The sequence below is a fragment of the Tachyglossus aculeatus genome, chromosome 15 (assembly GCF_015852505.1).
Source record: "Tachyglossus aculeatus isolate mTacAcu1 chromosome 15, mTacAcu1.pri, whole genome shotgun sequence".
NCBI lineage: Eukaryota > Metazoa > Chordata > Mammalia > Monotremata > Tachyglossidae > Tachyglossus > Tachyglossus aculeatus.
Genome location: NC_052080.1, coordinates 2,536,289 through 2,561,496, shown reverse-complemented (window position 1 = coordinate 2,561,496; position 25,208 = coordinate 2,536,289). Strand labels below are relative to the sequence as shown.

Sequence of the window (25,208 nt, the reverse complement as noted above, 5' to 3'; positions counted from 1 at the left end):
GTGCAGAGCACTGTACCAAGCGCTTGGGAAGTACAAATTGGCAACATCTGGAGACAGTCCCTACCCAACAGTGGGCTCACAGTCTAAAAGGGGGAGACAGAGAACAAAACCAAACATACTAACAAAATAAAATAAATAGAATAGATATGCACAAATAAAATAAATAAATAAATAGAGTAATAAATATGTACAAACATATATACATATATGCAGGTGCTGTGGGGAAGGGAAGGAGGTAAGAAGGCGGGGATGGAGAGGGGGATGAGGGGGAGAGGAAGGAAGGGGCTCAGTCTGGGAAGAGTAATTGTGGTATTTGCTAATCGCTTACTTGGTGCCAGGCACTGTACTGAGCTCTGGGGTGGATGCAGACAAATGGGGTCGGACCCAATCCCTGTCCCACGCGGGGCTCAATCACATTTGACAGACGAGGTCACCGAGGCCCGGAGGAGTCAAGCGACTTGCCCAAGGTCACGCGGCAGGCGAGCGGTGGATCAGAATCCGTGTCCTCCGACTCCCAAGTCCGGGCTCTTTCCACGAAGCCACGATTTATTGAGCGCTTCCTGTGTGCAGAGCCCTGTACATCAGAATCCGTGTCCTCCGACTCCCAAGTCCGGGCTCTTTCCACTAAGCCACAATTTATTGAGCGCTTCCTGTGTGCAGAGCACTGTACTGAGTGCTTTGGAAAGTGCAATAATAATAATAATAATAATGGCATTTATTAAGCGCTTACTATGTGCAAAGTACTGTTCTAAGCCTGGGGAGGTTACAAGGTGATCAAGTTGTCCCACGTGAGGCTCACAGTCTTAATCCCCATTTTACAGATGAGGTAATTTAGGCTTAGAGAAGTTAAGTGACTTGCCCACAGCAGACATGTGGTGGAGTCGGGATTCGAACCCGTGACCCCTGACTCCAAAGCCCGGGCTCTTTCCACTGAGCCACGCTGCTTCTCTAGAGCAATAGAGAGAGACGATCCCTGCCCACAGTGAGCTCACCGTCTAGAGTGACAGCATCCGGGGACAACTGCTCGTTTCTGGCTGTTAATCCCGGATTGGAAAGTTTGCCGCGCCACGGCTGATGGACTTGAGCTTTGAAGGTGGATTAGGGAAAGTGCAATGGAGACGATCCCGATCCCTGCCCACAATGAGCTCACCGTCTAGAGTGGCAGCATCCGGGGACAACTGCTCGTTTCTATCCGTTAATCCCGGATTGGAAAGTTGGCCGCTCCACGGTTGATGGACTTGATCTCTGAAGGTGGATTAGGGAAAGTGCAATAGAGACGATCCCGATCCCTGCCCACAATGAGCTCACCGTCTAGAGTGACAGCATCCGTGGACAACTGCTCGTTTCTATCCGTTAATCCCGGATTGGAAAGTTTGCCGCGCCACGGCTGATGGATTTGAGCTTTGATGGTGGATTAGGGAAAGTGCAATAGAGACGATCCCGATCCCTGCCCACAATGAGCTCACCGTCTAGAGTGGCAGCATCCGGGGACAACTGCTCGTTTCTATCCGTTAATCCCGGATTGGAAAGTTTGCCGCGCCACAGCTGATGGACTTGAGCTTTGAAGGTGGATTAGGGAAAGTGCAATGGAGACGATCCCGATCCCTGCCCACAATGAGCTCACCGTCTAGAGTGACAGCATCCGTGGACAACTGCTCGTTTCTATCCGTTAATCCCGGATTGGAACGTTTGGCTCCCGGATTGGAACGTTTGCCGCGCCACGGCTGATGGACTTGATCTTTGAAGGTGGATTAGGGCTCGGGAGGAGCTAAATTTAGCCCCTGACACGTTCGCCGGGAAATATCCGCCACACCCCCCGACGTTGGCTCTCTCTGCCTCGGTTTCTCTCTGTCCCTCTCTGTCTTCCACCCCTGCCGGTACGTTGAATCGGCCATCATCATCATCAATCGTATTTATTGAGCGCTTACTATGTGCAGAGCACTGTACTAAGCGCTTGGGAAGTACAGATTGGCAACATATAGAGACAGTCCCTACCCAACAGTGGGCTCACAGTCTACAAGGGGGAGACAGAGAACAAAACCAAACATACCAACAAAATAAAATAAAGAGAATAGATACGGACAAGTAAAATAAATAAATAAAAATAGAGTAATAAATCTGTACATACATATATACAGGTGCTGTGGGGAAGGGAAGGAGGTAAGATGGGGGGATGGAGAGGGGGATGAGGGGGAGAGGAAGGAAGGGGCTCAGTCTGGGAAGGCCTCCTGGAGGAGGTGAGCTCTCGGCAGGGCCTTGAAGGGAGGAAGAGAGCGAGCTTGGCGGAGGGGCAGAGGGAGGGCATCCGGACAGAACTCTGGTTTTGTGCTGGGGAGAGGATAGACGGGGCTTGGGAGTCCACCGGGTCATGGGTTAGAGAAGCAGCGTGGCTCAGTGGAAAGAGCCCGGGCTTGAGAGTCAGAGGTCGTAGGTTCAAATCCTGGCTCCGCCGCTTGTCAGCTGTGTGACTTTGGGCAAGTCACTTCACTTCTCTGGGCCTCATCTGTAAAACGGGGATTGATTGTGAGCCCCACATGGGACAATCTGATCACCTTGTATCCTCCCCAGTGCTTAGAACAGTGCTTTGCACATAGTAAGCGCTTAACAAATACCAAAATTATTGTTATTATTATTATTATCCTAATCCTGGCTCTGCCACTTGTCTGATGTGTGACCTTGGGTAAGTCACTTCTCTGGCACTCAGTGACCTCATCTGTAAAATGGGGGTGAAGACTGTGAGCCCCACGGGGGACAACCTCTCATCTACATGCCAACCTTCGATCTGCCCCTTCCGTGACAGGGTAACGGGTTGTGCTTTTTTCTGGAAAAGTTTCCTTCCCTTCCTAACAAAACGGGGTGCGGAGAGGCAGGTAACGTAGTGAGTGATAGAGAAGCGGCATGGCTCAGGGGAAAGAGCCCGGGCTTTGGAGTCAGAGGTCATGGGTTCTAATCCCGGCTCCGCCACTTGTCAGCTGGGTGACTTTGGGCAAGTCACTTCACTTCTCTGGGCCTCAGTTCCCTCCTCTGGAAAATGGGGATTAAGACTGTGAGGCCCCCGTGGGACAACCTGATCATCTTGTAACCTCCCCAGCGCTTAGAACAGTGCTTTGCACATAGTAAGTGCTTAATAAATGCCATTATTATTATTATTACTACTCCAGCGCTTAAAAGAGTGCTTGGCACATAGTGATCACTTAGCCAATACCATAATTATCATTATAATTATTATTATTATTATCCCTCCTCACGGAGCTTATTCATTCATTCATTCATTTATTGAGCGCTTACTGTGTGCACAGCACTGTACTAAGCGCTTGGGAAGTACAAGTTGGCAACATATAGAGATGGTCCCTACCCAACAACGGGCTCACAGTCTAAATGAGAAGCAGCGTGGCTCAGTGGAAAGAGCACGGGCTTTGGAGTCAGAGGTCATGGGTTCGAATCCCGACTCCACCACATGTCTGCTGTGTGACCTTGGACAAGTCACTTAACTTTTCTGAGCCTCAGTTACCTCATCTGTAAAATGGGGATTAAGACTGTGAACCCCACATGGGACAACCTGATCACTTTGTATCCCCCCCAGCGCTTAGAACAGTGCTTTGCACATAGTAAGCGCTTAAATGCCAACATTATTTATTTATTTATTAAATGGGAGAGACAGGGAACAAAACCAAACGAATGGACAGGTGTCAAGTCTAGATTCTAAGCCTGTGGTGAGCAGGGGCTGTGTCTGTTTGTGGTCGTATTGTCCTCTCCCAAGCGCTTAGTACAGTGCTCTGGACGCAGTAAGGGCTCAATAAATACGATCGAATGAACGATAGGGCATGGGCCTGGGAATTAAAAGGGCTCTGCCGCATGTCTGTTGGGTGATCTTGGGCAAGTCACTTCAACTTCTAGACTGTTAGCCCACTGTTGGGTAGGGACCGTCTCTATATGTTGCCAACCTGTACTTCCCAAGCGCTTAGTCCAGTGCTCTGCACACAGTAAGCGCTCAATAAATACGAATGAATGAATGAATGAACTTCTCGGGGCCTCAGTTCCCTCATCTGGAGAATGGGGATGAAGCCCGTGAGCCCCGTGTGGGACTGGACTGTATCCAACCTGATTAGCTCGTATCTACCCCAGCGCTTAGTACAGTGCCTGGCATAGTAAGCGCTTAACAGATTATTAATATTATTATTATATTATAATATTATAATTATAATATTATTATTGTTCTTGGCTCCACTCCAGTTGTCTCTCCTGGTCACCGCCACCCCCCTCCCCACTCCCATCACAGCGGGCGTGTGCTTTCTAAGAAAAGCCGCATCATAATAGACGTAAATTTCCCTGTCTTTGAGAACGTGTCGGCAATTAAAGCCATACAAATGGGTTTTGTCAAGTGTCCTCTTCCCGACAAATTCCAGTGCAGCTGGTGCAGGCGGTGGGGCGGTTCCCTTATTCCTTGCCCACCCCCCTTGACCGGCTTCTTCTCGGAGCATCCCGGCGGAACCAGCGGGCGGATCTCTCTAGATGTTGCCAACTTGGACTTCCCAAGCGCTTAGTACAGTGCTCTGCACACAGTAAGCGCTCAATAAATACGAATGAATGAATGAATGAATCTTGGACCCGCCCTGCCCTGCTCGGGGTCGGAACGGAGGCCTCCAGTTCCCGCCAGAGTCTCCCAACGTCTCCCGGATCCCGAGGTGGGATCCTCACGCCTGCCAGTTAATAATAATAATGATGATGATGGCATTTATTAAGCGCTTACTATGTGCAAAGCGCTGTTCTAAGCGCTGGGGAGGTCACAAGGTGACCAGGTTGTCCCACGTGGGGCTCACAGTCTTCATCCCCGTTTTACAGATGAGGGAACTGAGGCGCAGAGAAGTGAAGTGGCTTGCCCAAAGCCACGCAGCTGACAAGTGGCGGAGCCGGGATTTGAACCCATGACCTCCGGGCTCTTTCCACTGAGCCACGCCTGCTTCTCTAGTTGAAGCAGTTGAAACCTCCCCAGCGCTTGTAACCTCCCCAGCGCTTAGAACAGTGCTTGGCACATAGTAAGCGCAGCGGGGCTCAGTGGAAAAGAGCCCGGGCTTTGGAGTCAGAGGTCATGGGTTCGAATCCCGGCTCCGCCAACTGTCAGCTGGGTGACTTTGGGCAGGTCACTTCTCTGGGCCTCAGTTCCCTCATCTGTAAAACGGGGATTGAGACTGTGAACCCCCCGTGGGACCACCTGATCACCTTGGAACCTCCCCAGCGCTTAGAACAGTGCTTTGCACATAGTAAGCGCTTAATAAATGCCATCATTATTAAGCGCTTAGTACAGTGCTCTGCACACAGTAAGCGCTCAATAAATACAATTGATTGATTGAAATGCCTTCTGATCCCGGCTCTGCCGCCGGTCTGCTCGGTGACCTTGGGCGAGAGAAACCCGGTGGCAGGCCAGATCAGGCAATCGGCCATCCCTGTCGAGCGCTTACCGACATATTTATACTTATTTATATTATATATACATATATATATATATATATACATATTTATTACTCTATTTATTTATTTATTTTACTTGTACATATCTATCCTATTTATTTTATTTTGTTGGTATGTTTGGTTTTGTTCTCTGTCTCCCCCTTTTAGACTGTGAGCCCACTGTTGGGTAGGGACCGTCTCTCTATGTTGCCAACTTGGACTTCCCAAGCGCTTAGTACAGTGCTCTGCACATAGTAAGCGCTCAATAAATACGATTGATGATGATGATGATGATTACCGTGTGCGGAGCACTAAGCGCTCGGGAGAGGGCGGGACATCAGACTTGGCAGACACGTTCCCTGCCCGTAAGGAGCTGACAGCTCATTTTACGGTATTTCTTAAGCACTTACTACGTGCCAGGCACACTGTACTGAACGCTGGGGTAGATGCAGCGTGGCTCAGTGGAAAGAGCCCGGGCTTTGGAGTCAGTGGTTGTGGGTTCAAATTCCGGCTCTGCCAATTCATCATCATCATCAATCGTATTTATTGAGCGCTTACTATGTGCAGAGCACTGTACTAAGCGCTTGGGAAGTGCAAATTGGCAACATATAGAGACAGTCCCTACCCAACAGTGGGCTCACAGTCTAAAAGATCGCCAGCTGTCAGCTGTGTGACCTTGGGCAAGTTACTTAACTTCTCTGGGCCTCAGTTCCCTCATCTGTAAAATGGGGGTTGACTGTGAGCCCCCCGTGGGACAACCTGATCACCTTGTATCCCCCAGCGCTTAGAATCAATCAATCAATCAATCGTATTTATTGAGCGCTTACTATGTGCAGAGCACTGTACTAAGCGCTTGGGAAGTACAAATTGGCAACACATAGAGACAGTCCCTACCCAACAGTGGGCTCACAGTCTAAAAGGGGGAGACAGAGAACAGAACCAAACATACCAACAAAATAAAATAAATAGGATAGAAATGTACAAGTAAAATAAATAAATAAATAAATAGAGTAATAAATATGCTTAGAACAGTGCTTTGCACATAGTAAGCGCTTAATAAATGCCATCGTTATTATTATTATAGAAGCTAATCAAGTCGGACCCAATCCTGTCCCCCATGGGGCTCACGCTCTTCCTCCCCATTTTACGGATGAGGTAACTGAGACCCAGAGAAGTTAAATGGCGAAGCAGGCCTGTGGCGGAGCCAGGATCCGAACCCAGGTCCTGCTCAGTCCCGGGCCTTGATGACGTACGTGACTGTTGTGGGGACGGGGTGACTATCATCAGGTGCTTACGGGATACGGATCCAAGCACGTAGCAACCCAGAAGGGAGAGGAGATGTTTTCGACAGCTTCCTCTCTCGAACCCAAGCCGTCGGCCAAGACCGAACCGTCACCCCATCTGGGCTCTTGACTTTCCACTAGTAGCTCGTTCTGAGCAGGGAATATGTCTGTTTATTGTTGTACCGGCCTCTCATCATCAATCGTATTTATTGAGCGCTTACTGTGTGCAGAGCACTGTACTAAGCGCTTGGGAAGGACACATTGGCAACATATAGAGACAGTCCCTACCCAACAGTGGGCTCACAGTCTTAAAGGGGGAGACAAAACCAAACATACTAACAAAATAAAATAAATAGAATAGATATGTACAAGTAAAATAAATAAATAAATAGAGTAATAAATATGTACAAACATATATGCATGTATATATGTATCTCCAAGCGCTTAGTACAGTGCTCCGCATACCGTAATTGCTCAATAAAGAGCAATTGTGTATGTTGTATACATGTCTATAATTCTATTTGTTTCGATACTATTGATGTCTACTTGTTTTGTTTTGTTGTCTGTCTCCCCCTTCTAATAATAATAATGGCTTTTATTAAGCGCTTACTATGTACAAAGCACTGTTCTAAGCGCTAGGGGTGATGCAAGGCGATCAGGTTGTCCCACGGGGGGCTCACAGTCTTAATCCCCACTTTACAGATGAGGGAACTGAGGCCCAGAGAAGTGAAGTGACTTGCCCAAAGTCACACAGCTGACAAGTGGTGGAGCCAGGATTTGAACCCATGACCTCTGACTCCAAAGCCCGGGCTCTTTCCGCTGAGCCACGCTGCTTCTGTGAGCCCGGTGTTGGTAGAGATCGTCTCTGTTGCCGAATTGTACTTTCCAAGCGCTTCGTACAGTGCTTTTAGACTGTGAGCCCACTGTTGGGTAGGGACTGTCTCTATATGTTGGCAATTTGTACTTCCCAAGCGCTTAGTACAGTGCTCTGCACCTAGTAAGCGCTCAATAAATACGATTGATGATGATGATGATGCTCTGCACACTGTAAGTGCTCAATAAATACGATTGAATGAATGAATGAAAGACGAATGAAGGAATCATCATCATCAATAGTATTTATTGAGCGCTTACTATGTGCAGAGCACTGTACTAAGCGCTTGGGAAGTACAAATTGGCACCATATAGAGACAGTCCCTACCCAACAGTGGGCTCACAGTCTAAAAGGGGGAGACAGAGAACAAAACCAAACATACTAACAAAATAAATAGAATAGATATGTACAAGTAAAATAAATAAATCAATAAATCATCATCGATCGTATTTATTGAGCGCTTACTGTGTGCAGAGCACTGGACTAAGCGCTTGGGAAGTACAAATTGGTGACATATAGAGACAGTCCCTACCCAACAGTGGGCTCACAGTCGAAAAGGGGGAGACCGAGAACAAAACCAAACATACTAATAAAATAAATAGAATAGATACGTACAAGTAAAATAAATAAATCAATAAATCATCATCGATCGTATTTATTGAGCGCTTACTCTGTGCAGAGCACTGTACTAAGCGCTTGGGAAGTACAAATTGGCAACATCTAGAGACAGTCCCTACCCAACAGTGGGCTCACAGTCTAAAAGGGGGAGACAGAGAACAAAACCAAACATACTAACAAAATAAATAGAATAGATATGTACAAGTAAAATAAATAAATCAATAAATCATCATCGATCGTATTTATTGAGCGCTTACTCTGTGCAGAGCACTGTACTAAGCGCTTGGGAAGTACAAATTGGCGACATAGAGAGACGGTCCCTACCCAACAGTGGGCTCACAGTCGAAAAGGGGGAGACCGAGAACGAAACCAAACATACTAACCAAATAAAATAAATAGAATAGCTATGCATGAAAGAATCCCTTCCGCGCTATTACAGCTCACCCGCGACGTAAGGGAATTTCGCCGTCATCTTTCCCTCGGCGACTTAATTTGAAAATGTCTGCTTTCTTCTCCTCCCGCCCCCCTCTTCAACTTCTTCTTCTCTCGCAGCTACGTGATCGGTCAGATTCTCTCCGACCAGACCCGAGACACGATCGTGGAGAACATCAGTAAGAGGCTGATAGAAATCGGGGAAAACGTGCAAAGCGGCCGCGTGTCCGTCAGCCAGTTTGAAATCCACAAGGTAATAAAATAATAATAATAATAATGATAATGATAATTGGCATTTGTTAAGCGCTTACTATGTGCAAAGCAATCAATCAATCGATCAATCGTATTTATTGAGCGCTTACTATGTGCAGAGCACTGTACTAAGCGCTTGGGAAGTACAAATTGGCATCACATAGAGACAGTCCCTACCCAACAGTGGGCTCACAGTCTAAAAGGGGGGAGACAGAGAACAGAACCAAACATACCAACAAAATAAAATAAGTAGGATAGAAATGTACAAGTAAAATAAATAAATAAGTAAATAGAGTAATAAATATGTACAACCATAAGCACTGTTCTAAGCACTGGGGAGGATACAGGGTGATCAGGTTGTCCCACGGGGGGCTCACAGTCTTCATCCCCATTTGACAGATGAGGTCACTGAGGCCCAGAGAAGTGACTTTTAGACTGGGAGCCCACTGTTGGGTAGGGACTGTCTCTATATGTTGCCAATTTGTACTTCCCAAGCGCTTAGTACAGTGCTCTGCACATAGTAAGTGCTCAATAAATACAATTGATGATGATGATGATGATGACTTGCCCAGATCACACAGCAGACATGTGGCGGAGTCGGGATTCGAACCCGTGACCTCCGACTCCAAAGCCCGTGCCCTTTCCACTGAGCCACGCCGCTTCTCTAAGCGCTGCAGTAGATACAAGCAGGTTGTCCCTTGTGAGGCTTACACAGTGTTCATCCCCATTTTACAGAGGAGGTCACCGAGGCCCGGAGAAGCCAAGTGACCTCCCCAAGGCCGCACGGCGGTCGAGTGGCGGAGCCAGGTCCCCCGGCAGCGGAGCCCGTGCTCGTGACGTTGGGCTTCACGTGACACAAGCGCACCTACCACACAAACAAACAAAATAACACAAACAAGCCAGTCCGGTCGGATGGGGAATCGTTAAATGGCGGGAAGCCTGGTTGGCGGCGCGTCCCCCCAAAAACCTAATCGAGGTAATGGTTCGGGGGCGCCTGCTCGTTGGCTTCCTCCTCTGCCAAGGGATCTGCGTCTCTACGCGTTGCCAACTTGTACTTCCCAAGCGCTTAGTACAGTGCTCTGCACACAGTAAGTGCTCAATAAATACGATTGAATGAATGAGGAGCACCCGGGCTTGCCCACAAAGGAATATTCTGGAAGCACACCATATCTTTCCCCCCAGCTGCATGGGATCCCCCTCTCCTAGACCCCGGGGATGTCTCTGCCTTTCTCTCTGTAAACTCGAAAGGGTCTCCGCTGCCGAGATTCGTTCAATCGTATTTATTGAGCGCTTACTGTGTGCAGAGCACTGGACTGAGCGCTTGGGAAGTCCAAGTCGGCAACATCTAGAGACGGTCCCCACCCAACAACGGGCTCACGGTCTAGAAGGGGGAGACGGACAACAAAACAAAACATGTAGACAGGTGTCAAAACCGTTAGAATAAATAGAATTATAGTCACATCAGTAATAAAATAGAGTAGTAAATATGTACAAGTAAAATAAATAGACTAATAAATCTGTACAAATATGTACAATAATAATAATAATGATGGTATTTGTTAAGCGCTTACAATGTGCAAAGCGCTGTTCTAAGCTCTGGAAGTTATTTTGTGAGTATGTTTGGTTTTGTTCTCTGTCACCATCTCACCCCCTCGGGGATCCCGCTCGGAGCCATTTCCGATTCCTTCATCCATTCGGCCGGATTTCTTGAGCGCTTACCCTGTGAAGAGCGCGCTCGGGAGTCTACGCTAGAGCAATAAACGAACATAAACATGAACAATAAACGAGCGAGAAGCAGCGTGGCTCAGTGGAAAGAGCGCGGGCTTTGGAGTCAGAGGTCATGGGTTCGAATTCCGACTCAGCCACTCGTCAGCTGTGTGACTTTGGGCAAGTCACTTAACTTCCCTGGGCCTCAGTTCCCTCATATGTACAATGGGGATGAAGACTGTGAGCCCGCTGTGGGACAACCTGATTGCCTTGTAACCTCCTCAGCGCTTAGAACAGTGCTTTGCACATAGTAAGCGCTTAATAAATGCCATTATTATTATGTTTCCTGCGATCGATTTGCTGAGCCCTTATTATTGCTCCTTTTTTTTTTTTAATGGTGTTTGCTCAGCGCTCACTGTGTGCCAGGCGCTGTAGTGAGCGCGGGGGATGGGACTGTGAGCCCCTTTTAGACTGTGAGCCCGCTGTGGGGTAGGGACTGTCTCTATATGTTGCCAACGTGTACTTCCCAAGCGCTTAGTACAGTGCTCTGCACACAGTAAGCGCTCAATAAATACGATTGATGATGATGATATGTTGCCAACTTGTACTTCCCAAGCGCTTAGTACAGTGCTCTGCACACAGTAAGTGCTTAATAAATACAATTGATTGATTGATTGATTGACAAGAAGCAGCATGGCCTAGTGGCTAGAGCCCGGGCTTGAGATCCACCTCAGAGGTCTAGTACAGTGCCTGGCACATAGTAAGTGCTTAACAAATACCATCGTTATTATTATTATTATTATTATTATTCAGGGCTTGTTTCTTCTTCCCAACCTCCCCACCGTACAGCACTCTCTGAGACCCTTTCCCTTGGAGGAGAAGCTGGGGTCTCTGTGCCAGCTCTGCGTCGGAGGATTGGGCATTCAGAGTTTGATGGTTTTCATTATTAATGATGCTAGTAATAATAATAAATAGTATAAGTGTTTACTATGTGTCTAAATGCTGGGGTAGATACAAGCTAACGAGGTTGTAGCTATAATATCTATAATTCTGTTTATCTGTTTTGATGCTATTGATGCCTGTCTACTTGTTTTGTTTTGTTGTCTGCCTCCCCCTTCTAGACAGTGAACCTGTTGTCGGGTAGGGATTGTCTCTGTCTGTTGCCAAATTGTACCTCCCAAGGGCTTAGTACAGTGCCTGGCACATAGTAAGTGCTTAACAAATACCATCGTTATTATTATTATTATTCAGGGCCTGCTTCTTCTTCCCAACCTCCCCACCGTACAGCACTCTCTGAGACCCCCTTCCCTTGGAGGAGAAGCTGGGGTCTCTGTGCCAGCTCTGCGTCGGAGGATTGGGCATTCAGAGTTTGATGGTTTTCATTATTAATGATGCTAGTAATAATAATAAATAGTATTTAAGTGTTTACTGTGTGTCTAAATACAAGCTAACGAGGTTGTAGCTATAATATCTATAATTCTATTTATCTGTTTTGATGCTGTTGATGCCTGTCTACTTGTTTTGTTCTGTTGTCTGTCTTTCCCTTCTAGACTGTGAACCTGTTGTCGGGTAGGGATTGTCTCTGTCTGTTGCCAAATTGTACCTCCCAAGCGCTTAGTACAGCGCCTGGCACATAGTAAGTGCTTAACAAATACCATCGTTATTATTATTATTCAGGGCTTGCTTCTTCTTCCCAACCTCCCCACCGTACAGCACTCTCTGAGACCCCTTCCCTTGGAGGAGAAGCTGGGGTCTCTGTGCCAGCTCTGTGTCGGAGGATTGGGCATTCGGAGTTTGATGGTTTTCATTATTAATGATGCTCGTAATAATAATAAATAGTATTTAAGTGTTTACTATGTGTCTAAATGCTGGGGTAGATACAAGCTAACGAGGTTGTAGCTATAATATCTATAATTCTATTTATCTGTTTTGATGCTGTTGATGCCTGTCTACTTGTTTTGTTCTGTTGTCTGTCCCCCACTTCGAGACAGTGAACCTGTTGTCGGGTAGGGATTGTCTCTGTCTGTTGCCAAATTGTACCTTCCAAGCGCTTAGTACAGTGCTCTGCACACAGTAAGCGCTCAATAAATACGACTGAATGAGTGAATGAATGAGAGGCACAATGTCATGGGTTCTAATCCCGGCTCCGCCACTTGTCTGCTGCGTGACGTTGGACGAGTCACTTCACTTCTCTGGGCCTCGGCGACCAATTCTGGAAAACGGGGATTGAGACTCGGAGCCCCGCATGGGACAGGGACTGTGTCCAACTGGATTCGCTTGTATCCGCCCCGGCGCTTAGTACGGTGCCTGCCTAGTAAGCACTTAAAAAATATTAACAAGTTAATCAGGTTGGACCTCTTCACTGTCCTACATCCCCGCTTTCAGTCTGTCTGTCACCGTCCTTCCAACCCGAACGAGAAGCACGTGTCTCGTTTCTGTCATACTTGTGTCATCTAAATCGGCCCGCACTTGTGCTTGGAGATCTAAAGGTTGTTTTTTGTTTTTTTTATCTCGTCTTCCCGTGACCCCTCAGGCGCTGACGAAGGACCCTCAGGATTATCCCGACAAAAAAAGCCTGCCACATGTGCACGTCGCCATCTGGATAAACTCTCAGGGCGGTCAAAGGGTCAAAGCCGGGGATACCATCGCCTACGTCATCTGTCAGGTAAAACGCCCCTTCCTCGATTTCCCCCTCGCCCGAAATACCGCTTGGCAGTGGTTGGGAAAATCCGGTCCGGGAACGCCGGGACCGTAGCCGTATTTCACGGCCACGGCGTAGCCCTTTTGGTAATGTTAGGACGCTTTATTTTTTTTAAAAGCCGACAGATTCGATGCAACGATCATCATCATCATCATCAATCGTATTTATTGAGCGCTTATTTTGTGCAGAGCACTGTACTAAGCGCTTGGGAAGTACAAATTGGCGATAATATCGACGGTAGCGATAATCGTGGTGCCGGTTAAGCATTTACCGAGCGCTCACTGTGAGCAGAGTGCGGCACTAAACGCTTAGAATAATAATAATAATTATGGTATTTAAGCGCTTAACTATGTGCCAGGCGCTGCACTAAGCGCTGGGGTGGATACGAGCAGATTGGGTTGGACACAGTCCCTGTCCCACGTGGGGCTCCCAGTCTCAATCCCCATTTTCCAGATTGGGGAACTGGGGCCCGGAGAGGGGAGGTGACTTGCCCAAGGTCACACAGCAGACAAGTGGCAGAGTCGGGATTAGAACCCGTGACCTGCTGCCTCTACCCACTACGCCGTGCTGCTACTTAGAGGACTACGTGATGATAGAATTGGTAGAGGCGAGCGACGCGTCCGCGCTCAGGGCCGGGGTAGATAGAGGAGAATCTGGTGGACGTAGTCACCTTCCCCCCGGCTGGAGCTCCCAGTACTGAACTGTAATAATAATAATAATAATGGCATTTATTAAGCGCTTACTATGTGCAAAGCACTGTACTAAGCGCTGGGGGGTTACAAGGTGATCAGGTTGTCCCACGGGGGGCTCACAGTCAACCCCCATTTTACAGATGAGGGAACTGAGGCCCAGAGAAGTTAAGTGACTTGCCCAAGGTCACACAGCTGACAATTGGCAGAGCCGGGATTTGAACCCACGACCACTGACTCCAAAGCCCGTGCTCTTCCCACTGAGCCACGGTGCTTCTCTTAAGCAGTACTTTCCGAGCGCTTCGTACAGTGCTCTGCACATGGTAAGCGCCCAATAAATACCATCTAATGAACGGAATCCCCACTTTTCGGATGAGGAGAACGAGGCCCAGAGCAGGCAAGCGAGTCGCCCGGGGTCGCGCAGCGGGTAAGTGGCGGGGCCGGGATCGGAATCCAGGTCCCCGGGCTTCTGGCGCTCGGGCGGGAGTCGGTCTAATCAATCAATCAATCGTATTTATTGAGCGCTTACTGTGTGCAGAGCACTGTACTAAGCGCTTGGGAAGTCCAAGTTGGCAACATATAGAGACAGTCCCTACCCAACAGTGGGCTCACAGTCTAAAACCTTTTTTTAATTTTATTTATTTTATTAACAAAATAAAATAGAATAGTAAATATTCATTCATTCATTCATATTTATTGAGCGCTTACTGTGTGCAGAGCACTGTACTAAGCGCTTGGGAAGTCCAAGTTGGCAACATATAGAGACGGTCCCTGCCCGACAGTGGGCTCAGGTCTAATGGGTTTAAAGTGTCCTCCTCATCCCGGCGCCGTAACGAAGCTGATGGACAGAACAGACGATGGGAAGCGGCGGCCCCCGTCCTGGCGTTGCCCTTAATGAAGACTTTTAGACTGTGAGCCCACTGTTGGGTAGGGACCGTCTCTATATGTTGCCAACTTGTACTTCCCAAGCGCTTAGTACAGTGCTCTGCACACAGTAAGCGCTCAATAAATACGATTGATTGATTGATTGATTAAGGGCTGGCGGCCTCCACCCCTCCCACGAGCGGATGTTGCCTGTAAATAAATACTAAATAAAAAATAAATGAGAAATAAATGAATTAAACAAATCATTAAATCAGTTCACCTGTTTCAGAACGGATTGAACCCGAGTGCCATTAATAAATAATAAAAAATAAATGATAAATAAATCAATTAAACAAATCAATATATCACTCAGTCTCTTTCAGGATGGATTGAACCTGAGCACCATAAATAGTAAAAAATAAATGATAAATAAAAGAATTAACTAAATCAGTGTCACTCAACTTCTTTCAGGATGGATCGAAGCGCTCAATAAATGCAATTGAATGAATGAATGAATGAACCTGAACGCCATAAATAAATAATAAGAAATAAATGAGAAATAAATTAATTAAACAAATCATTAAATCAGTTCATCTGTTTCAGAACGGATTGAACCCGAGCGCCATAAATAAATAATAAAAAATAAATGAGAAATAAATCAATTAAACAAATCAATAAATCACTCAATCTCTTTCAGGATGGATTGAACCTGAGCACCATAAATAGTAAAAAAAAAATGATAAATAAAAGAATTAACTAAATCAATGTCACTCAACTTCTTTCAGGATGGATCGAAGCGCTCAATAAATGCAATTGAATGAATGAATGAATGAACCTGAACGCCGGAAATAAATAATAAGAAATAAATGAGAAATAAATTAATTAAACAAATCATTAAATCAGTTCATCTGTTTCAGAACGGATTGAACCCGAGCACCATAAATAAATAATAAAAAATAAATCATAAATAAATCAATTAAACAAATCAATAAATCAATCTCTTTCAGGATGGATTGAACCTGAGCACCATAAATAGTAAAAAAAAATGATAAATAAAAGAATTAACTAAATCAATAATTCACTCAGCTTCTTTCAGGATGGATCGAACCTGAACGCCATAAATAAATAATAAAAAATAAATGATAAATAAATCAATTAAACAAATCAATAAATCACTCAATCTCTTTCAGGATGGATTGAACCTGAGCACCATAAATAGTAAAAAATAAATGATAAATGAAAGAATTAACTAAATCAGTAAGTCACTCAACTTCTTTCAGGATGGATCGAAGCGCTCAATAAATACAATTGAATGAATGAATGAATGAATGAATGAACCTGAATGCCATAAATAAATAAAAAATAAATGAGAAATAAATTAATTAAACAAATCATTAAATCAGTTCATCTGTTTCAGAACGGATTGAACCCGAGCGCCATAAATAAATAATAAAAAATAAATGAGAAATAAATCAATTAAACAAATCAATAAATCACTCAGTCCCTTTCAGGATGGATTGGACCTGAGCACCATGAATAGTAAAAAATAAATGATAAATAAAAGAATTAACTAAATCAATAAGTCACTCAACTTCTTTCAGGATGGGTCGAACCTGAATGCCATAAATAAATAATAAAAAATAAATGAGGAATAAATTAATTAAACAAATCATTAAATCAGTTCATCTGTTTCAGAACAGATTGAACCTGATCGCCATAAATAAATAATAAAAAATAAATGATAAATGAATCAATTAAACAAATCAATAAATCACTCAATCTCTTTCAGGATGGATTGAACCTGAGCACCATAAATAGTAAAAAAAAAAAGATAAATAAAAGAATTAACTAAATCAATAAGTCACTCAACCTCTTTCAGGATGGATCGAAGCGCTCAATAAATACAATTGAATGAATGAATGAATGAACCTGAACGCCATAAAATAAATAATAAAAAATAAATGAGAAATAAATTAATTAAACAAATCATTAAGTTAATTAAACAAATCATTAAATCAGTTCATCTGTTTCAGAACGGATTGAACCTGAGTGCCATAAATAAATAATTAAAAATAAATGATAAATGAATCAATTAAACAAATCAATAAATCACTCAGTCCCTTTCAGGATGGATTGGACCTGCGCACCATAAATAGTAAAAAATAAATGATAAATAAAAGAATTAGCTAAATCAATAAGTCACTCAGCTTCTTTCAGGATGGATTGAACCTGAACGCTATAAATAAATAATAAAAAATAAATGAGGAATAAATTAATTAAACAAATCATTAAATCAGTTCATCTGTTTCAGAACAGATTGAACCTGAACGCCATAAGTAATAAAAAATAAATGATAAATAAATCAATGAAACAAATCAATAAATCACTCAATCTCTTTCAGGATGGATTGAACCTGAGCACCATAAATCGTAAAAAAAAAATGATAACTAAAAGAATTAACTAAATCACTAAGTCACTCAGCTTCTTTCAGGATGGATCGAACCAGAACGCCATAAATAAATAATAAAAGAAATAACTGAATGAATGAATTAAATCAATAAATCAGTCAATCTCTTTCAGGGTGGATCAAAAGGAATAAATAAGGAAAAACGAAATGATAAGTAAATGAATTAATTACACAAATCGAGAAATCAGTCACTTTCAGGATGGCTCGAACCCGAGCGCCATAAACGAATAGTAAAAAATGATGGATAAATGAATGAATGAATGAGTGAATTAAGCAAATCGACAGTCATCATCATCATCAATCGTATTTATTGAGCGCTTACTATGTGCAGAGCACTGTACTAAGCGCTTGGGAAGTACAAATTGGCAACATAATTGGCAACAGTCGATCGATCTCCTTCAGGACGGACCGAACCTGAGCGCCGCATACGAATACTAAAAAATACGCAGTGACTGAGGGAATGACGAATCAAACGGATCAGTCAGTGGATCGATGGGTCTCTTTCAGGACGGATCGAACCACAAATCGGCAGTCGATGGATCTCTTTCCGGACGGACCGAACCTGAGCGTCGGATACGGATACTGAAAAATGCGTGGTGACTAAGGAAATGACGAATCAAACGGATCAGTCAATGGATCTCTTTAATGGGTCTCTTTCAGGACGGATCGAACCTGAGCGCCAGCCAGAGGGCCTACGCCCCGGAGCAGTTGCAGAAACAGGACAACCTGTCAGTGGACACCCAATATTACCTGGCCCAGCAGGTTCTCCCGGTCGTGGCTCGCATCTGCGACCCCATCGACGGAATCGACGCGGCCCTCATCGCCTCTTGGCTGGGTGAGTGGCCACGGCTCTTCTGGCACGTGGTAACCGCCGTCTCCTTAGCTAGACTCCCCGGACCAGAGCCCTGCCTCGCTTATCATAATAATAATAATGTAATGATGGTAATGGTTAAGCGCTTACTACGTGTCAAGCGCCGTCTGAGCGCCGGGGTAGATCCACGCTCATCAGATTGGACACAGTCCCCATCCCAAGTGCGGCCCCTGCCCTTAATTCCCATTTTACGGACAAGGGAACCGAGGCCCGGAGAGGTGATGCGACTCGTCCAAGGATTAGAACCCGGCTCCTTCCGACCCCCGGGCCCCCGGCTCTAACTGCTTCTCGTTCAGTTCCGTCCGGAGCTGGAGACTTCGCGCGGCCCGTCGGCGCTCAATAAGTCGCGCTGATTGCTGGATTTTTCAAAGAACTTTAAAACAGAGACGCCCTTTCAGTCCTCCTGAATTCTTGATGGTGGTTTCACGGGGGCGAGTCGGTTGGCTCCCATTCCGCCGGAAAGCCAACTGAGGCCCCGAGACCGAACGGAATTTCCCCGGAGGTCAACCACGCAAAGTCACGGAGGAGTTTGGGAACCAGCCCCGGGTATTTTTAGAGCGGATAATAGATGGTTTTCCAGTAGCCTGTCTGGTCCCTAATGAACTTCTGAAAAGGATCCTGGAAGCGGCCTGCAAAATTATGACAGCCGCGGGAGGCGAGAGATAATTCTGTTGGTGGACGAGCTATTTTGACAGCCGTGCAGATAGCTAGATGCCCACGTACTTGGAGGTAGCAATTACAGTAAATCAGTTTTCAACCTGGGTGGGTGGGTGGAAAGGAATTTTTGAGCTTGGCCAGATGGAAGAAAAAATACCGGGCAGTGGTAGGGAAGTGGCTTTTTTTGAGGGGGGCGGGGTGTATGTGTATTAATATTCACTTTTTTTTAAAATGGTATTTGTTAAGCACTTACTATGTGCCAGGCACTGTTCCGGATGAGTGTGTTTAGTGGGGTTTGGAAGAGGGAGGAGAGAAGTGGGATCCTGGCGAGAAGACGTTTGAGCAATGCCGAGGCGATCCGGAGAGCATTGTTAAAATCAACCCTGCCACTGTGTGTGTATGTGTATAAATATTCACTTTTTAAAAAAATGGTATTTGTTAAGCACTTACTATGTGCCAAGCACTGTTCCGGATGGGTGTGTTTAGTGGGGTTTGGAAGAGGGAGGAGAGAAGTGGGATCCTGGCGAGAAGACGTTCGAGCAATGCCAAGGCGATCCAGAAAGCATTGTTAAAATCACCCCTGCCACTGCGTGTGTATGTGTATAAATATTCACTTTTTTTAAAAAATGGTATTTGTTAAGCCCTTACTGTGTGCCAAGCACTGTTCCGGATGGGTGTGTTTAGTGGGGTTTGGAAGAGGGAGGAGAGAAGTGGGATCCTGGCGAGAAAACGTTTGAGCAATGTCGAGGCGATCCGGAGAACATTGTTAAAATCAACCCTGCCAGTGTGTGTGTATGTGTGTAAATATTCACTTTTTTAAAAAAATGACATTTGTTAAGCGCTTACTATGTGCCAAGCACTGTTCCGGATGAGTGTGTTTAGTGGGGTTTGGAAGAGGGAGGAGAGAAGTGGGATCCTGGCGAGAAAACGTTTGAGCAATGCCAAGGCGATCCGGAGAGCATTGTTAAAATCAACCCTGCCACTGTGTGTGTATGTGTATAAATATTCACTTTTTTAAAAAATGGGATTTGTTAAGCGCTTACTATGTGCCAAGCACTGTTCCGGATGGGTGTGTTTAGTGGGGTTTGGAAGAGGGAGGTAGAGAAGTGGGATCCCTGCGAGAAAACATTTGAGCAATGCCAAGGCGATCCAGAGAGCACTGTTAAAATCAACCCTGCCACTTCTCCCTGTGTCCGCCTTTTTTTCTTTAAATGGTACGTGGAAAGCGCTTACTACGGGCCAGGGACTGAGCTACACACTGGGGTAGATACAAGGTGACCAGGTTGGACGCAGCCCCCGTCCCACATGGGGCTCGCAGTCTTCAGCCCCATTTTCCAGATGAGGTAAGCGAGGCGTGGAGAAGTGAAGTGACTTGTCCAAGGTCACACAGCAGACCAAGTGATTAGAACCCATTACCTTCCGACTCCCAAGCCCGGGCTCTAGCCGCTTTGCCATGCTGCTTCGTAAGCTCATCTGGGGCAGATTAGCTCTTAAAGAAACAAAAATCAAATGTAGCCATTCACTTAAGGTAAGTTAAACTGCTTTTGATTTTTTTTTAATCAACTTTGTTGTACTGGATTTTCCCAAGGGCTTAGTACAGTGCTGTTTTCACAGTAAGCGCTCAATAAATACCAGTGATTATCTGGTTGACGTGGGACCCTTGGCTCTCTCCTTTCTTATCCCAGGGACCGATTGGGAATTTCTCTTCCAGTTAAGCGGCCTCCAGACAGGAAACGAACATAAGCTTTGCACATAGTAAGCGCTTAACAAATACCATCGTCGTGATAAGCAAATCCAAAAAAAAAAAAAGGAGGGGTTTTAGTAGTTTTTCAGACTGTCCAACCATCAAATGGTAAAAGCAAAAATTTTCATCACGACGGGTCAACGCAGGAGAATTAGCGGATGGACCGCGGGCCCGGGAGCCAGAAGGACCTGGGTTCGAATCCTAGCTCTGCCCCGTGTCTCCGGCGGGACCTTGGGTAGGTCACTTCACTTCTCTGGGCCTCAGTTGCCTCAGCGGTGGAAAATGGGGATAAGAGTGTGAGCCCCATGTGTGACGGGGAACTGTGTCCAACCTGATTAACTTGTATCTGCCCCCAGCACTTAGGACAACTCTTGGCACGTAGTAAGCGCTTAGCAAGTTACCGTAATTATTATTATTAGATCTGGGCTTCCATCTGTCCCCGAAATGAAAGTGCCTTGGCTGCTTCTCGCTATTTTCCTTGTTGCTGAGACTGTCTGCCAACCAGTGGTATCCACTGATAGCCGAGTTTGCCGAGGCCTGTATTAAGCGCTTAGGGGTGTAGAAAGTGGAAGAGCAAGATGAACGTAACTCATTTGTTCATTCAATTATATTTAATAATAATAATAATAATAATGTTGGCATTTGTTAAGCGCTTACTATGTACAAAGCCCTGTTCTAAGCGCTGGGGGGGATACAAGGTGATCAGGTTGTCCCACGGGAGGCTCACAGTCTTCATCCCCATTTTACAGATGAGGTAACTGAGGCTCAGAGAAGTTAAGTGACTTGATCCAGGTCGCACAGCAGACATGTGGCGAAGCCGGGATTCGAACCCATGACCGCTGACTCCAAAGCCCGTGTTCTTTCCACTGAGCCACGCTGCTTCTCACTTAATGCGTGCCAAGCACCGTACTAAGTGCTAGGGAGGGTACAGTTCAGCTGTGTGACTTTGGGCAAGTGACTTCACTTCTCTGTGCCTCCGTTACCTCATCTGTAAAATGGGGATGAAGACTGTGAGCCTCCCGTGGGACAACCTGATCGCCTTGGAACCTCCCCAGCGCTTAGAACAGTGCTCTGCACATAGTAAGTGCTTAACAAATACCATCATTATTATTATTATTACAATATATCCACAAACAGACATATTCCTGCGCACAACGAGCTAATCATCATCATCAGCGATATTCATTCAATCGTATTTATTGAGCGCTTATTGTGTGCAGAGCACTGTACTAAGCGCTTGGGAATTACAAGTTGGCAACATATAGAGTCGCTCCCAAATCAACAGCAGGCTCACAGTCTAGAAGGGGGAGCCGTAATAGGAGAATTTCCTATTTGCCGTAAGGAACATCCCCTTTTGAGTTTTCTAATAATAATAATAATAACTGATGGTATTCGTTAAGCGCTTACTATGTGCAGAGCACTGTTCTAAGCTGCTGGGGAGGTTATAAGGTTTTCAGGTTGTCCCACGGGGGGCTCCCAGTTTTAATCCCCATTTTACAGATGAGGTAACAGAGGCCCAGAGAAGTGAAGTGACTTGCCCAAAGTCGCACAGCTGACAGTTGGCGGAGCCGGGATTGGAACCCATGACCTCCGACTCCAAAGCCCGGGCTCTTTCCACTGAGCCACGCCGGAGGGAGAGCACGGCCTCCTGACCGTCGTCCAACGGCCGCCGTTCATTTTGGTCTCTCGGAGAAGCGACTCCCGCTTCGGCGCGGCCGGGAGAGGAAACCCCCCATCCCTCCCTCCCGCTCTCCGCCGAGCCCGAGGCAGGGAAGACGAGCAGCGTCGTGACGGTCGGGATCCCGCCGTGAGGCGTCTAGACCTCTCGATGTTGCCAACTTGGACTTCCCAAGCGCTCAGGACAGCGCCCTGCACACAGTAAGCGCTCAATAAAGACGACTGAGTGAGTGAATGTCAATCCTGACAGCCACGGCACCGAATTTTGAAATCCGGGTGGTCTTCCCGCGCGCCGCCTACTAGGCTCTCCTGCCCCGCGCGGCCGAAAGTTGGGGTCCTCTGCCTCTAGGTGGCAGCACCCGACACCGTTTCCTTCCCTCTCCCGGCTGGGAAAGACCGGCAACTTTTCCAAGTTTCCCGCCGCCTTTCTTCCTTCCCACTCCCCGAAGGACTCCGGGCGAGCTCCAGATGGTCGTCATCATCATCATCAATCGTATTTATTGAGCGCTTACTGTGTGCAGAGCACTGTACTAAGCGCTTGGGAAGTACAGGTTGGCAACATATAGAGACAGTCCCTACCCAACAGTGGGCTCACAGTCTAGAAGCGGGAGACAGAGAACAAAACCAAACATACTAACAAGATAAAATAAATAGAATAGATAGGTACAAGTAAAATAAATAAATAGAGTAATAAATATGTACAAACATATATACATATATTCAGGTGCTGTGGGGAAGGGAAGGAGGTAAGATGGGGGGATGGAGAGGGGGACGAAGGGGAGAGGAAGGAAGGGGCTCAGTCTGGGAAGGCCTCCTGGAGGAGGTGAGCTCTCAGTAGGGCCTTGAAGGGAGGAAGAGAGCTAGCTTGGCGGAGGGGCAGAGGGAGGGCATTCCAGGCCCGGGGGATGACTTGGGCTGGGGGTCGACGGCGGGACAGGCGAGAACGAGGTACGGGGAGGAGATTAGCGGCGGAGGAGCGGAGGGTGCGGGCTGGGCTGGAGAAGGAGAGAAGGGAGGTGAGGTAGGAGGGGGCGAGGTGATGGACAGCCTTGAAGCCCAGGGTGAGGAGTTTCTGCCTGATGCGCAGATTGATTGGTAGCCACTGGAGATTTTTGAGGAGGGGAGTGATATGCCCAGAGCGTTTCTGGACAAAGATAATCCGGGCAGCAGCATGTAGTATGGATTGAAGTGGAGAGAGACACGAGGATGGGAGATCAGAGAGAAGGCTGGTGCAGTAGTCCAGACGGGATAGGATGAGAGCTTGAATGAGCAGGGTAGCGGTTGGGATGGAGAGGAAAGGGCGGATCTTGGCAATGTTGCGGAGCTGAGACCGGCAGGTTTTGGTGACGGCTTGGATGTGAGGGGGTGAAGACCGGCAACTTTTCCAAGTTTCCCACCGCCTTTCTTCCTTCCCACTCCCCGAAGGACTCCGGGCGAACTCCAGACGGTCGGGAGCGGCGCGAGGCGGGGCGGACCCTGACGCTAAAATTTTGGAAAGCTTCTTCCAGGTGCCCCCCGGGGCGGTCTCTCCCTTCCTGGATTTGCGCTTCCTAAAAACGTCTGGAACGCGTTCCGGTCGCGCCGTCGTCCCCAGGGCCGGCCCTGGAAGCACCTCCACTGGGAGGATGTGGCGGTTTTAGTTTGGCACCCGGAGGAAGGCCTCTCTGGACCTAAATGAGCCCCATCTCAAATTCAGGATCCCTGCACTTCTCTCTTTTTTTTTTTTTTATAATGGCATTTATTAAGCGCTTACTATGTGCAGAGCACTGTTCTAAGCGCTGGGGAATTTACAAGGTGATCAGGTTGTCCCCCGTGGGGCTCACAGTCTTCATCCCCATTTTACAGATGAGGGAACTGAGGCCCAGAGAAGTGAAGTGACTTGCCCAAAGTCACACAGTTGACAAGTGGTGGAGCCGGGATTTGAACCCATGACCTCCGACTCCAAAGCCCGGGCTTTTTTCCGCTGCTGCTTTTCTTGTCGTTCAGAGGTCGGTCTGGGCCGTGTTTCTCGCCCACCAACTAAGAAAGGGAAGTGGTGCGGCTTAGCGGGTAGGGCACGGCCTGGGCGTCGGGAGGACGTGGGTTCTGATCCCAGCTCCGCCACTTCTCTGCTGAGGGACCTTGGGAAAGTCGCTTCACTTCCCACCTCTGCCAGTTGTCAGCTGTGTGTGACTTTGGGTGAGTCATTTCACTTCTCTGTGCCTCAGTTACCTCATCTGTAAAATGAGGATTACAACTGTGAGCCCCACGTGGGACAACCTGATCACCTTGTACCTCCCCAGCGCTTAGAACAGTGCTCTGTACATAGTAAGCGCTTAATAAATGCCATTATTATTATTATTATTATTATTCTCTGGGCCTCCTCTGGAGGATGGGGTTTAAGAGTGTGAGCCCCACGTGAGACGTGGACTGGGCCCAACCTAGTTATCCGTGCACAGTTAAGCGCTTAACAAATAGTATTGTTATTATTATTATTGTTATGATGATGATGATGATGATAGTGGCATTTATTAAGCGCTTACTATGTGCAAAGCACTGTTCTAAGCGCTGGGGAGGTTACAAGGTGATCAGGTTGTCCCACGGGGGGCTCACAGTCTTAATCCCCATTTTACAGATGAGTTAACTGAGGCCCAGAGAAGTGAAGTGACTTGCCCAAAGTCACACAGTGGACAAGTGGCGGAGCGGGATTTGAACCCATGACCTCTGACTCCAGAGCCGGGGCTCTTTCCACTGAGCCATGCTGTTATCTCCATTTACTCATTCAGTCCCTTTTAAGCTCGTACTGTATGCAGAGGACCGTCCTAAGCGCTTGGGAGAGTACAATAAACAGACACATTCCCTGCCCCACCACGAGATTACAGTCTAGATTATTTTGTATCCTCCCCTTCGCTTAGTACAATGCCTGGCCCAAAGTAAGTGCTTAA

At 46.7% G+C, this 25,208-nt stretch overlaps 1 protein-coding gene across 1 annotated transcript in view; it reads left to right on the top strand.

Moving 5' to 3' along the window:
- Nucleotides 1-25,208, top strand: part of POLA1 (DNA polymerase alpha 1, catalytic subunit) — a 302,830-nt gene that overhangs the window by 123,133 nt on the left and 154,489 nt on the right. The window contains exons 30-32 of the mRNA XM_038757398.1: nucleotides 8,776-8,908; nucleotides 13,148-13,279; nucleotides 17,996-18,170. Coding sequence (XP_038613326.1) covers nucleotides 8,776-8,908; nucleotides 13,148-13,279; nucleotides 17,996-18,170 — 440 coding nt within the window. The remainder of the gene's footprint in view (nucleotides 1-8,775; nucleotides 8,909-13,147; nucleotides 13,280-17,995; nucleotides 18,171-25,208) is intronic.